The sequence below is a fragment of the Rhamphochromis sp. 'chilingali' genome (assembly GCF_963969265.1).
Source record: "Rhamphochromis sp. 'chilingali' genome assembly, chromosome: 1".
NCBI lineage: Eukaryota > Metazoa > Chordata > Actinopteri > Cichliformes > Cichlidae > Rhamphochromis > Rhamphochromis sp. 'chilingali'.
The window spans coordinates 71,898,894-71,914,067 of record NC_137929.1 but is presented as its reverse complement, the minus strand read 5'-3'; the positions used below and the strand labels follow the sequence as shown (position 1 = coordinate 71,914,067).

Genomic DNA, 15,174 nt, shown 5'->3' with positions numbered 1-15,174 from the left:
GTAACCTGAACACACAGAACCAACAAAAGATTATTAAATCCTTGAAATCTTCCTTCCTCAAAGGTTAGTGATGATTTTCACTTGGTGGAGCGTTTCAGTCTGATTTCATCAATAATCCAACTCAGTACATCCCATCCACGCAAGCATGTGTTACCTGCTCAGCTGATCTTTAATGATTCGATGTTAAAACTTTATTTTTAAACAACTTTTAACTCCAGGGAATTTTGCTCATTCGGGTTACTTCAGGGTTAACCCTGAGTTTTCTGTCCTACGGAGCTGGTTCACAATCGCAAACAGCTGCAGCTGAGAGAACATAAACTCAAACTGTCAGGAGCAGGTTATGTCTTTTAAAGCGTGCTTTCAGTGACATATTGATTATCTGCTGGGTGAAATGTGTTCATGTGATCAGAAAATGATTCTGCTCTGCTGATGAGTCTGTTCCACTGCCACAAACATGAAACACACCTCGATACCTGTTCAACCAACCACACCTGTGAAATAAACAGCCATACTGAGCGTTGATCGCTTTTACGACAGGATTGTATTTTACTGGTATTTCTTTTATACTCCTTTTTTATTCCTAATGTCTGTTGTGTTGTAAGGACCGTTTTCTGTGGAAGATGGGGAAACCCTGGGTTAACTCAAGTTTATATCTGTTTATCCTGATAAGTAAAAATAATACTAATGAAGGGTGATCAGGCCTTTCCTCAAGATCTGCCCCAAAAACAATCAGAGCTCATATTTGCATAATTACTTTATTTTTATTCAATTACTTTATTGTGTACTTCAACTTTCAGCGTTGCAACGCTGAAGTTTGTCATGCTGGATTTAATGGTGACATTAAAATCTGTGTGAGTCAGATCATAGCCATCAGCTTTTCCTCTGACAAACCCTCTCTCAGGAGTGCGATACATCTTATCATAAAGAGCACTATCACTGTTTGTTTCCCCGTCAAAGACTCCGACGGCGCACCAGTTAGAGTACACGCCGTAGTCAAAAGGAACCGAGAACAGGACGGCTATTTTCTTATCAGCTGTCTGCAGCTGTATCGTAGAGATCGTAGGTGAAGACTCCAACAGATCCTCGCGCTGTGCCGCCAGTCTTAGAGAACAGAGCGCTGCCACATTCAGAAGGCCCAAGTTTTGTTGGCAAAGGGATTTGGCAGAGTCCGCTAACAAGATGCAGACTAGTGAGGAAAAAGAAAAATATGAATTAATATTCTTATTCCAACAGGACCCGAACTCTCATAATGAGTCAGGTGGATGAGTTTGTTTAGAGAAAGAAACATGGACAGGGCTATTGCTGCTGAGATGACAACATCATGTCAGTGTTCAGAAGAAATTTACTGCTCGTCTATTCAATTCAATTCAATATTATTTATATAGCGCCAAATCACAACAAAAGTCGCCTCAAGGCGCTTCATAGATACAGAGAAAAACCCAACAATCATATGACCCCCTATGAGCAAGCACTTTGGCGACAGTGGGAAGGAAAAACTCCCTTTTAACAGGAAGAAACCTCCGGCAGAACCAGGCTCAGGGAGGGGCGGGGCCATCTGCTGTGATTGGTTGGGGTGAGAGAAGGAAGACAGGATAAAGACATGCTGTGGAAGAGAGACAGAGGTTAATAACAGATATGATTCAATGCAGAGAGGTCTGTGAACACATAGTGAGTGAGAAAGGTGACTGGAAAGGAAAAACTCAATGCATCATGGGAATCCCCCGGCAGCCTACATCTATTGCAGCATAACTAAGGGAGGATCCAGGGTCACCTGGTCCAGCCCTAACTATATGCTTTAGCAAAAAGGAAAGTTTAAAGCCTAATCTTGAAAGTAGAGATAGTGTCTGTCTCCCGAATCCAAACTGGAAGCTGGTTCCACAGAAGAGGGGCCTGAAAACTGAAGGCTCTGCCTCCCATTCTACTTTTAAATACTCTAGGAACAACAAGTAGGCCTGCAGAGCGAGAGCGAAGTGCTCTAATAGGGTGATATGGTACTACAAGGTCATTAAGATAAGATGGGGCCTGATTATTTAAGACCTTGTATGTAAGGAGCAGGATTTTGAATTCAATTCTTGATTTAACAGGAAGCCAATGAAGGGAAGCCAAAACAGGAGAAATCTGCTCTCTCTTTCTAGTCCATGTCAGGACTCTTGCTGCAGCATTTTGGATTAGCTGAAGGCTTTTCAGGGAGTTTTTAGGACATCCTGATAATAATGAATTACAGTCGTCCAGCCTGGAAGTAATAAATGCATGAACTAGTTTTTCAGCGTCACTCTGAGACAGGATATTTCTAACTTTAGAGATGTTGCACAAATGGAAGAAAGCAGTCTTACATATTTGTTTAATATGTGCTTTGAAGGACATGTCCTGGTCAAAAATGACTCCAAGGTTCCTCACAGCGTTACTGGAGGCCAAGGTAATGCCATCCAGAGTAAGAATCTGGTTAGATACCATATTTCTAAGCTTTTCAGGGCCGAGTACAATAACCTCAGTTTGATCTGAATTAAGAAGCAGAAAGTTAGCGGCCATCCAGGTCTTTATGTCTTTAAGACATTCCTGCAGTTTAACTCATTGGTGTGTGTTATCTGGCTTCATGGACAGATAGAGCTGGGTGTCATCAGCGTAGCAGTGAAAATGTATGCTATGTCTTCTAATGATGCTGCCTAAGGGAAGCATGTATAATGTAAACAGAATTGGTCCTAGCACTGAACCCTGTGGAACTCCATAACTGACCTCAGTGTGTGAAGAGGACTCTCCATTTACATGCACAAACTGGAGTCTATTAGATAGATATGATACAAACCACTGCAGCACAGTACCTGTAATACCTACAGCATGTTCTAATCGCTCTAATAGGATATTATGGTCGACAGTATCGAACGCTGCACTGAGGTCTAGCAGGACAAGCACAGAGATGAGTCCACTGTCAGAGGCCATAAGAAGATCATTTGTAACCTTCACTAAAGCTGTTTCTGTGCTGTGATGAGCTCTGAAACCTGACTGAAACTCTTCAAATAAACCTCTGCAGATGATCTGTTAGCTGTTTGACAACTACTCTTTCAAGGATGTTTGATATGAAAGGAAGGTTGGAGATTGGCCTATAATTAGCTTAGACTGCTGGGTCTAGAGATGGCTTTTTAAGTAAAGGTTTAACTACAGCCAGCTTGAAGGCCTGTGGTACATAGCCGATTATTAGAGATAGGTTGATCATATTTAAGATCGAAGAATTAATTAATGGCAGGACTTCTTTGAGCAGTTTTGTAGGAATGGGGTCTAAAAGACACGTTGATGGTTTGGAGGAAGTAATTATTGAAGTTAACTCAGAAAGATCAATTGGAGAAAAAGAGTCTAACTTAACATCAATGGTACTAAGAGTACCTGATTCCTTCTGTTACTTTTATTAGTGATATCAGTGAGGTGTCAGGTGATGTGCAGGCAGCATCTCAGTCACAGTAAGAAGTGTGGTCACCTGGGGTTTTGAAGGGTGTAGCCCTCAGTCTTGTTCGTAATATGAATGACGGACTGCCGAGCGCCCATGGTGTCCGCAAACTAAAGAACAAAGAGAGAGAAGAACGTGTTCCTGTCTGTGGGAGCATCTCTGTTTGTAAGACAGTAAACGTGATACAAACACCATCATGTCGTCCACTGTTACAGCCCCAGTGCTCCACCCTGTGGGACTTTTCCAATAAGAGAGACTTTACCTAAAAAGTTTCCTTCAAAAGGCTCTGCAGCTTTATTATTTATTAAAAAACAGTTTGAACATGGAGCACCGTGTGTGTGAGCAGCTGTGACTCACGTTTCCACAGCGAGCGCTCCGAACGAAACGATGACAAACAGATTCTGAACACGTCAGAGAAAGGAACATCTTTGTCTGTGTTTCAGTCGAATAAACAAGCTCAGACTCACAGTGATGAGATGAATTCAGGTGATCGGTCACCAGTGTTCGTGTGCAGTCCTTGCAGTCTGACTGAGACCAAACAATCCTCGGTTTGTACCCTGAAAGTGAAGCAGAACATCTGTTCATGAACTAAAGGAGATTTGTAGAGAGATTTTTTTCCCTTTCCAGGAAAAAATACTACCTCATTTTTTTTCTGGAGATTCGAGAAAAATGTTTTTTTACTCTGACACGTTTTGGTTTATTTCTTTTTGATTGGTCACTAAGATATTTAAAGCAAATCCCCCTCTCGCCCCTGTGGGCTGTCTTTATTGTTCAAGCTCATATTTGATAGCTAAAGGCTCCACACTAAAACTGGTGATTATTCACTCTGAATTATTCTTATAGGTCGTCCAACTATAAGGTTGCTTTGAAGGTAACATTGTGGTGTTTATCCAGTTGGATTAAGTTTGCAAATGTGCAAAGGGCTGATTATGTTTGCAAGCAGCGTATTCCATTAATATTAATTGCAAATCACTGAATGCAGGACATTATGATCGGGAGCTAAATGAAAGCACAGCTCACTCAACACAAGCTGAACAGCAGAGAGGGAGGAGAGCAGTGAAGAGTAACCCATCTGGCTACACTAAGTAACAGTTACTGTGGAATAGCTCAGGCCGCATTCAGTGTGTTTCGTCTGATTCCTGGACTCTGATCACGCACTAACAGGTCATGGCGGACACGCTCGGCCTCGTTGGGCCAGCTGTGAGTCCGTTACCGTGAACTATGGAGCGGCAGATTTGTGCTGGAACTGAGCTGCACACAGCTGATGTTGATGTGTGCATCGGAGACCATTCAGATGGAAACCTGCAGACCCACAGAGCTGAGAACTGTCTCTGCACATCTGCCTGTGTTAGAACAGGAAGTAGTTTCTAATTTCATCAAGCTTGTCAACATCCTGTGGTCGCAGCGATGTTAAAAACAGGAAGTGTGGTTGCTAAGCTGTTGCTATGTGTGCTGATGTCACACAGACTAGGATGAGGTGCAATATATTAGACAATTCACACAATTCACAGTATATCGGTTTAGTATTCACCTCTCTCGAATAAAACACCACCAAAAATGTGTTTTCCTATTAAAGGTGACAAATTTTGTAATGTAATGTGATGCGTTACACACAAACAAGCCTTACTGCTCGTATTTATCAGGTTTTCTCCTCGTGCATTTAACAAAATAGAAATACAGGTGTAGTTCATTACCCCGTCTGCTTTTTGTAAAGATTACTTTATTCTGATGTCATTGTTTGATAGAAACACGTCTGTCTAGTGGCTAGAATGCTGGCAGTCCGCCCAGTCACCGCTCACTGTTTTAGGACATTTAAATGCAAAAATGCGTCTTTGGGCACATTTTAATGTCCGCTAAAGTTAGCGTTGTAATAGCAAACAAGTATTTTTGATGCAATTGCATTTAAAAACAAAAGTGCCATTTTTTTCTCCCCTCTGAGGTCAGTGGGAGGAGGCACAGACCCACCATTTAAACTGAACCCCTTTTGGTTACGCATGACACTTTTGGTTGTGAAATCACAACAGTCTGATGGGCTTGTACAGGGCGATGGCTGTGTAGATTTCTACCAGAGGTAGAACGTGAAATATGTGACTCTGTGTGTCTCCCATCCTCTCAGTGTTGGGATGGTGAATGAAGGAGTTTTGTGCAGTTCCAGCAGAGACACTAAAACACAGCAGTGATTGTGTCCAAACAGACAAACATGAACTAAATGCAGTGAAGCTGCTGTTTGTCTGAGTGCATCAAATGTCTGAGGGAGCTCACTGCACAGGAACGTTTACTTTTATTTCACTGTGAAGGCTGAACCCTCTCTGAAGTCAGCAGCATCATTTCAGAGTTTTAGAGTCGAACATTTCTAACAGGAAGTGATCAGAAGTCTACAAAAGGCTCTGAATCCTCAAACACTGAGAGGAAATCTGCTGTTCAAGCTGCTGATCGTGTTGTCAACATTTCAACACTAACTCCAGATGTTCCCAGTTGCACATCCATCACATCAGGGAAGTTCTGGCAGCAAAAACTGATCAAAGGCTGAAAACACTCATTTATCTGTGAGCAGCATCAACTTTTAGACAACAGGAAACATCAGCAAGCATTTTTACATCAGTCCCAAAATGAACAGAGCTGCTGCCTCCATCTACAAACTGACCCACATGCAGAACCACAAACTCCACCCTGCACTGAGAACTGAAAAAGTCTTCACTGTTACTTTTCTACAGATCATCACTGAAAATATCATAACTGACTCATCATGGAGTCTTTTTTCCTTCAAACTACAAACATCCTGGACATTAAATGTTTCTGTAAACAGCAGCAGAAACTTCCAGGAACTGAAGACAAAACTTCAGACTTCAACACAAACAAATGTATGAACCCGGTCTCTGCCGCCATCTTTTATATACACGCTATAGATAGTCTACAGTGGAAATAACGGTGTGTTCACACCGAACGCGATGGACGCGAATAGAGCGTCAGGTTTACATGTAAAGTCAATGGAAAGGCGCGATGACGCGCGATTGCGGGTCCCGCGAAAATTCGGAAGCAGATTTGCTTCGCGAAAACGCCAAAACGCGTGAAACGCGCGTCAGTGTAGCGCGTCTGGCGCGTTTGACTCGCGAATAAAACCACGCGCGTGAGTTTTTGTGTTGCATTTTGTGCATACGCGCGTTTCGCGTCTACCGCTCGAGTTGGAAAAATCTGAACTCCAGCGTCAAATCGCGCCGCGACAACCAATCAGGAGCCTGGTGACGTGGCTGTTACCTAGGTCAAAGGGGCAGATCCAGCCAAAGCCTTTCATACTTCAATGGAGGGGAAGGCTAATCAATGCGGTAGCAAACAAGTCGGAGCTGTACAACACCAGCTGCTTTCAGTACTGAGACAGGAATATAAAGGACCGAGCTTGGAGGAAGATATGTGAAGAGATCGGGCAACCTGGTAAGTTCATTCATTTCTCTTTTGAAAGTTTTCACTGACCCGGGGAAGCAGCACAAAAGCTAGCAAGCCACCGCTATTTTCCCACTGACGTACAAATACCGTTCCGCTTTTATGCATGTTGTCATTTAGGAATATATTTTATTGTTTATTAATAAACAGCACACAGTGGTCCCGCTGTTCATCCGTCACTGCTTTGCTTTTTCGCTGATTTTTTATTGCACAGTACAGCATTGCATTCTGCAGCCTGATTGACAAATCTCCTCCGTGTCGTGTCTCCTGCGCTTGCCAAATTTATCACGTTTGGTTTTGATAACCATCGCGTCCAATAGAAAAAACAGCACAAAAACACCCATAACTATGAGCCTCATTCGGAAATAGACACCTGCACCGTGAGGGAAAAAGGCGCATGAAAGTGGCGGGCAGATGAAGACAAACCGCGGCATAATAATACTTTTACGTTTTGCAATCTACAAAGGTTTGCACTTTGAGAATCAATTGTGAGAACTGTGACCAGGGGCTAGTTATTCTGAGAACCCCTGCAATAAATGAGGGACCACTGTCTACTCTACGATTATTATATCCAACCTGTTAACATTTAATACTGTATTGATAGAACCAACTGATTCTGCAGCAGAGCATCCCCAGTCCCTGAGCTCCTGCTGCTGCACCCACAGGTATGTACAGCAAGCACTGATACCTTTTTAGTCGGTGGGATTCCCTTGTGATCACCTTTACTAAATATCTACAACCAATCTGATTATATCCTGTTATTGTTTTTTTTTTTTTTCAATGTTGAAATTAAAATCTAGTAGCAGCCTTCTCATTTCTTTGTGTTTTGTGCTGTTTTACAGGCCCACAGAGGAGGACGGCTCCGAGGCAGAAGAGGGACGGGTCCCAGGACGGTCCATCGGCGGTGGAGCTGGCCACCCTGGAGTCCCTGAAGAGGCCACACCAGTCTTTATGTTTTATATTTATGTTTAATGTTTTTTCTGTTTGAGACTTTTAATATTATTTCAAATAAATGTTTATAATGACTAATGTCTCAGTTCTACTACACAGAAAATGTTGGCACACAACTTGACACATGTAGAATTTATTTCATATTATACTAATGACAAAATATACTGATACAGTGGGATGCAGAAGTTTGGGCAACCTTGTTAATAGACATTATTTTCCTGTATAAATCGTTGGTTGTTACAATAAAAAATGTCAGTTAAATATCATACAGGAGACACACACAGTGATATTTGAGAAGTGAAAAGAAGTTTACTGGATTTACAGAAAGTGTGCAATAATTGTTTAAACAAAATCAAGCAGGTGCATCAATTTGGGCACCACAAAAAAGAAATGAAATGAATATTTAGTGTATATCAATGTGTGTGTCTCCTATATGATATATGGGGTGCCTTTGTCTGGACGTGCTTCCCATCCAGAGCTGCACAGCACAGAGGAAAGTTCCAGCGCTCCTGGAATCCCTCTGTGATGGACCGCCAGTCTCCAGGTGAAGGCACAGCCATGAAGTCGTCCACTAGACAGTCCCAGATGGACGTCGCTGCCTGGGGGGTGATCTGGCTCACCGTGGACACACCGACTCTGAAACTGAACGCGATGGTCCTGAAGGAGTCCGCGGTGACAAGGAACCTGGACAAAATTGTTCAAAATCAGTATTATGAGTACTGCAGTTACAAAATACATTATTCAAATTCCAAAATACTTTTGTGATGTCAGATTTAAATCACAAAACTTAAATCTTACATAAAACATTTTGTAATTATAAGGATAATTACAAAATGTATATTAGATAATATCTAAAACAGTTGTGTTTTGTTTTAACTTTAACATATCATAATTTGATTGGTAGCAACTTTTGCCACTACAGTGAGCCAATCACTCATAATTCCTAAACATGTCAATCAGGTAGGAATGAAGTAAGACATTAATAGAAATAAAGAGTTGTATGTTGACATGTAGCCCTTTCCTTGCTTAAATCATTAATATTTTTGAAAAATTAATCTGTGATAAGACAGCTTATCAAGATAGAACCATGTAACTAGAGATGAACCAAACTGTTCACAGTTTTATCTAACTCTGTTTTAATAAAGGCTGGTGACGCCTGCTATAGAGTCTGACAGCTGCAGGGATTATATACAAATATTCAACTATCCCAGAATCAAACCAGGTCTAAATAAAAAGGAGTGAGTATCACTACAAGGTTAACTCAGTGGTCCTAATGCTACAGTTTGATATCAGCAAACACCGACAGCATTCACTGTTAGCATAGCACATCCATGTTAGCAGTGTATAACTGGATGGATTAGCATATTAGCACAGATATCAATAAAGGACTACCGTATTAAATAGTTTTACTAACCTCAGGCAGACGGACAGGCGCTCTGCAGGTGGGATTGAGCGTCTGTAGTTGGTGTCTAGGCGGGCAATGCTGGGACCGACGAGGGAAAGCAGGTCCTCAAACTGGCCGACGGTGATATCTCTGGAATCGGCCGTCATCCAGGCGCAGCTCCTGGAGCAAGTGGTGAAACTCACCAAACTGCTCACGCCTCTGGAGGACCTGATGGACCCAGGTACGGCGAGGAGGTCTTTTACGCTGCTGCTCTGCTCTCCACAGTACATAGAGAAGGGAGACTCTCTCTTCAAGCGCTAGCTCGACAGCTGCCATCTTGCAAAGATACCGGTCTGGCACAACTCCCTCCCACATTCCTCCCACATTTCCGGTTGACGCGCGATGGATTTTTCTTGGACACGCGTTGAGACGCGAATGTACACGCGTCAAATTAGGGGCGTTTGGGGCGTTTTATTCGCGTCCATCGCGTTCGGTGTGAACACACCATAATAATTGAAACCAGCAAACACACAATCACGAAAAAGCAGAAGTTATACTGATGTTAGCCAGGGAAACATTACAGACTGCTTCCATTACCTTCACAGCGTCAGTCACAAACATTTACTTCAGGAAAGTGAAATTAAAGTTTGAACAGGAAGGAAACACCCACAGAGGCATCTGAGGACACCGAAACAAACACACTCTGTGCTGCATTCTAGTGCATCTTGGAAACTCCCAAAGCTCTGGCAGGTTATCTAAAGGTGATTTATTTCTTCCGGTTTTCCTGTTTGAAACACAAACATCCGTCCCCACTTTGTTGTTCTTCATCCTGCAGCGTTTGAATATTTCAGCACTAAACTGATGTTTGTTCAAAGCTCATTTCAACCTGTTGAAGTCATGAATGAAAGTGCAGACTGAGAGTGGATCACATGATGTTTGAGGTGTGTCATGTGACATGTTCAGTATTGTCACACATGTCTAGATTGTCCCTGATATCATAGCTGCTCAAACACTGATGATTATATTTGAAGAATTATTCCTGATGGCAGCAAAGTTTGAATGGAGCTCTCTGTCTGTGCTGATTTGTCGCCCTCTGGAGGTCAAAGCACAAACTGCATGATGTCACTGTAACCACCACAGTGACAGGAAGTGTTTTTATGACTGAAACACTGAAATGATGCTAACGGCTGTCGTTAGGCTCACTGACAGCAGTGCTGATGTGTTCATGTCAAACACTGGCTCAGGTCAGACTCCTTCATCCTTCTCCAGCGTGAGGCCGCCCTCAGACCCACAGGAGCTCTGACCTTTGACCTCCTGACCCTAACCATTTTAGTCTCTTTGCATCTTTAAATGCAAATCCATCCAAACTGTAGCCCAGCAAAAGAAGCTGGAAGTTGTTATATGAATGATGATCATAGCAGAGTTCCTGTTTCCAGCTCAGACGTGTTAAACGCTGCTGCTGTGCTACATTTGTCATTTCCTTCTTTCACTACCATCCATGTCAAAGTGCTGAACTCATCTGATCACTTTAATGTAGTAAAGCAGGAGCTGTAAGTCTGACATTTATTTACTGTCATCACAAACACACACAGCTGGATTAGCACCAGACAAAGGTCTGAAAAGATGAAAATCAGCGTCTGATTTCTATTATATATCCTTTTTATGTGGATGCACTTTTCTATCTGTCAGTGCTGAAGCTGACGTCACTGATCACATGACTCTGAGGGATGTTTCCAGCACTTCGCTGAATCTGAGCCATGAAGATTTAAAGCAGCTCTGAAGGCAAAGCAGGTCTGAGCCTGTGTTAGCAAGCTGTACCTAATAAAGTGGCAGCAAGGACTCAGTCAGTAATGACCAGAGCCAGCAGGGGGCAGCACAGAGAGGCGAGGCGCTGTCAGAGAAGCAGGCTGACATCAGACTGGTCATATTCCATCATCTATACCTGAAATAATCATCAAACACACGCAGAGCAGAAACATGTGGAAACATCTGGAGCTCAGTCTCAGTTTTACCCCTCAGAGGTTTACCTCAGTCCTGCTCCTCTGCTTCCTGTTTACAGCTGACATCATGCTGTGTACTGAGAGTCATGTGGTCAAAGCAAGGTCCTGGTACTCTGACAGAGAGCTAGCACAGTCATCCTAATGTGTGACATCACTTCTAACCAGAGAGCATTCAGCTTTCACAGCAGCCAACATCCTGTCACACTGAGCATGTGCAAACACAGCAGCCAACATCCTGTCACACTGAGCATGTGCAAACACAGCAGCCAACATCCTGTCACACTGAGCATGTGCAAACACAGCAGCCAACATCATGTCACACTGAGCATGTGCAAACACAGCAGCCAACATCATGTCACACTGAGCATGTGCAAACACAGCAGCCAACATCCTGTAACACTGAGCATGTGCAAACACAGCAGCCAACATCATGTCACACTGAGCATGTGCAAACACAGCAGACAACATCCTGTCACACTGAGCATGTGCAAACACAGCAGCCAACATCCTGTCACACTGAGCATGTGCAAACACAACATCCTGTCACACTGAGCATGTGCAAACACAGCAGCCAACATCCTGTAACACTGAGCATGTGCAAACACAGCAGCCAACATCATGTCACACTGAGCATGTGCAAACACAGCAGCCAACATCCTGTCACACTGAGCATGTGCAAACACAACAGCCAACATCATGTCACACTGAGCATGTGCAAACACAGCAGACAACATCCTGTCACACTGAGCATGTGCAAACACAGCAGCCAACATCCTGTCACACTGAGCATGTGCAAACACAACAGCCAACATCCTGTCACACTGAGCATGTGCAAACACAGCAGCCAACATCCTGTCACACTGAGCATGTGCAAACACAGCAGGCAACATCATGTCACACTGAGCATGTGCAAACACAGCAGGCAACATCCTGTCACACTGAGCATGTGCAAACACAGCAGCCAACATCCTGTCACACTGAGCATGTGCAAACACAGCAGCCAACATCCTGTCACACTGAGCATGTGCAAACACAGCAGCCAACATCCTGTCACACTGAGCATGTGCAAACACAGCAGCCAACATCGCTGCAGTGCATCCTGGGATAGGGTGGGCCCACCTGTCCTTCAAATCCAGGGAGAAGGAGGACAGGTTTGTGGGAGACTAGGAGTCTGGACGGCCTTCGTGGCCTCGCTGTGATGTCATGGACCTTCACAGGAAGCAGAGGCTGAATTGAAACACACCTGCTGACTTCCTGTGTTCTGCTCTGACAGCTGCCATGTGTCACAGCCTGGATAATAAAGCCATCAAACTTCACTCAGCTCCAATAACACCATCAGTGTTTGATGTCCAGAGGATTCATCAGCTTTAACCACGATAGAAGCAGGAATCTCAGCACACCTTACCTTCAGATCATCTGTTCATCACCGAATCTGGCCACGCCCCAATCAGGACATGGCTCCTCTCACACTTTCGCCAAGCCCCCTTGTCTTCTGGGATTCCTCCAAATCACTTCCCTGGCCTCCCTTCCTCACCGGCGTTGCGACTTCTGCCTCCCACAAAGGAATCCCTGACCACTTAATCAAGCTCCTGGGTTGATGGTCATCACAAGTCTACCTGGTATACATTCACAACATTCTCCAAAACCTCCATTATGCCCAGTCCTGTCTTTGGGGGTTCTGCCTGGCCCAAGAGCGGTCGCCAGTCCCCTTCAAGGCCTTCCCCAAACCGCAGCACTAATCACACTTCCTCATCCCTCATCGCTTATCGTTACCAAGGGAGTGGTCCCTGCTAGTGACACAAATATCAAAGCTGAGTTTTTGTCAAAGTACAGACATGATAAAAAATGTGTATTTCATTGTTTTCCATGTTCTAATTAATCAGTTCTTGATTGAGTCTTTGTGTTACTGTTTGTGTGCACAGTCCATCAATGGGCGTTATTAGCAGTTATCAGCCCCATAACTGTGGCTCAGATTGCACCTGCTAGCAGGCTCAGTAGGTCGTTATCACCAGTTGGTGAGCCGGATCACTGTGTCGCTGTTGGAGGGACCCCGATGGATCCAGATCCAGTACAGACAGACTTCACTTCACACTGAGACGGGCGCATAGCAGCTAACTACTGAAAAATGTCTATTTAATCAGTTTGAATATGATTTTCTCATGAACAGAAACAGATTACATAATGAAAAAAGGCTTCTGAACGTTACTCTTTTGCCACAAGCATCATCTGTATGATGGAAGTCGAGCCTGGAAATAGTTTTTTGCTAGTGTATTACTTTAGCGTACGCTAAATTCAAAGCTCGCCATGAGAGTGTTAATAACTTGCTAATGTTCAGCTACACTTTACTAGGTCACATCTGTGACACACGTTACTTAAACAAAGAAGGAAATATTGGCTCTGTTTTATCTGCTGGGCCCAAAAGTGACTCCCTGTATTTAAACTGCTATGAAGAACTTGTTGGTCTATAATATGTGAACATGTGTCAAATGTGTCCATCATGAAAGATATCAGGTCATCTTGAGCCACAAAAACATTCCTATCATGAGGTAGAAGCTGGAATCAGTTTGTTGCAGACGTTTATATATCCGATATTTATCCAGTTAAAAGCTGAAATTCAAAAACGTCTTTTCAAGAGTCGTCTGTCCAAGAGGAGCAGAAGCTGCAACAAATATAACAACAGTTATTTAAGGCTGTTTTAAACGGCCACAAAGGAGCAGATTGGTTATAATGCAGCTGCTTCAGAGGAACAAACACTGTTTTTATTTCATGTGTAACACCTTTCAATGATGTGTTGACTAAAGTCTGTTGACCGGTGTAAGTAAAGACATCACACACACACATGGAAACACTGAAACCTGTTTGTGGTGCAGCAGCTCGCCTTTATCTAGACTGGGTCGGCTGCTGATCTCAATATAATCAATGTTTAAAGTTCTCAGTGTTTCTGTGTTGCTGCGTATAGGATCTCCCAGCATCATCACTGTGCTGTCCAATCATTGTGTGCTAGGTTACCCTTATAGTGCGATGTGTGTTTGCACAAAGAGAAGCATGTGTGTCAAATATAAATAAGCACAGAACAGAAACAGCTGCTCGTTTCTTCTGTTTAGAGTCAAGTTAGTGTTTTGTGTCTTTGTTTGAGGCCTGATGTCGAGCAGAGGTGTGTGTAACTGCACTGCTCTGTTATATGTGTGAAGTGTGTGCTTCTCTTCAGCATCATCTTTGTCACTGCTGATTCCTTTGTGTCATCATGTGTTGAGAAGAGAGAACAGTTATAACGGAGGAGCAAAAGGAAGCCCTGAAATCTGCATCAACAATCAGAAATCAGAAATCAGAAATCAGAATCAGAATCAGAGTGGGGTTTATTGCCAAATGTTGAGCAGGTTTACAACATCAGGAAATTGCTGCGGTGCTTCAGTGCAAACATACTGTCATAAGTTGCGCTTAAATAGACATGAAAAAATAAAAGTAGGAATAAGAATTAAAAGTGCTACGTAGATAGATATATACATGAGTGCAGGTGGTGATCAGTGCCAAACATGGAATGATGCAGTGACACAGCGTAGGGTCATGTGTTAGTGGCGGGGACAGTCATGTGGTTATTGTTCATGTGTCCAACAGCAGAGGGGAAGAAACTGTTCTTATGGCGAGAGGTTCTGGTGCGAATGGACCGGAGCCTCCTGCCTGAGGGGAGCAGGTCGAACAGACTGTGTCCAGGGTGAGAAGGGTCAGCTGAGATCCGGGCTGCACGCCCCAGTGTCCTGGAGGTGTACAGGTCCTGCAGAGATGGGAGTCTGCAGCCAATCACCTTCTCAGCAGAGCGCACAACACGCTGCAGTCTCTGTTTGTCCCTGATAGTGGCTCCAGCGTACCACACGGTGATGGAGGAGGTGAGGATGGACTCGATGATTGCGGTGTAGAACTGCATCATCGCCAACACATCAAGGAAGTGTTGGCTCACCAGTGAT

General features: G+C 43.6%; 2 protein-coding genes and 1 pseudogene across 4 annotated transcripts in view; 1 reads left to right on the top strand and 2 right to left on the bottom strand.

Annotated features, from left to right (window-relative positions):
- LOC308396731 (uncharacterized protein) overlaps positions 1-9,534 on the bottom strand; it is a 525,219-nt gene extending 515,685 nt beyond the window's left edge. The window contains exons 1-2 of one of the 2 annotated variants that reach the window (XM_080882263.1): positions 9,243-9,534; positions 7,940-8,512 (exon numbers count right to left, since the gene is read on the bottom strand). In XM_080882263.1, coding sequence (XP_080738389.1) covers positions 8,242-8,512; positions 9,243-9,502 — 531 coding nt within the window. In that variant the 5' untranslated portion in view covers positions 9,503-9,534 and the 3' untranslated portion in view covers positions 7,940-8,241. Of the gene's footprint in view, positions 1-7,939; positions 8,513-9,242 lie in introns of those variants that run through there. The other variant, XM_080882264.1, reaches the window with a different exon arrangement.
- The window catches only part of LOC308396853 (NACHT, LRR and PYD domains-containing protein 12-like), a 227,130-nt gene that overhangs the window by 62,901 nt on the left and 149,055 nt on the right, over positions 1-15,174 (top strand). The gene's annotated exons all lie outside the window — the stretch shown is intronic.
- Positions 762-3,537, bottom strand: LOC308400568 (annotated as a pseudogene). Its single transcript has 2 exons — positions 3,470-3,537; positions 762-1,186 (listed from the first exon to the last, which is right to left on the bottom strand). The product of its transcript is annotated as an uncharacterized misc_RNA (transcript).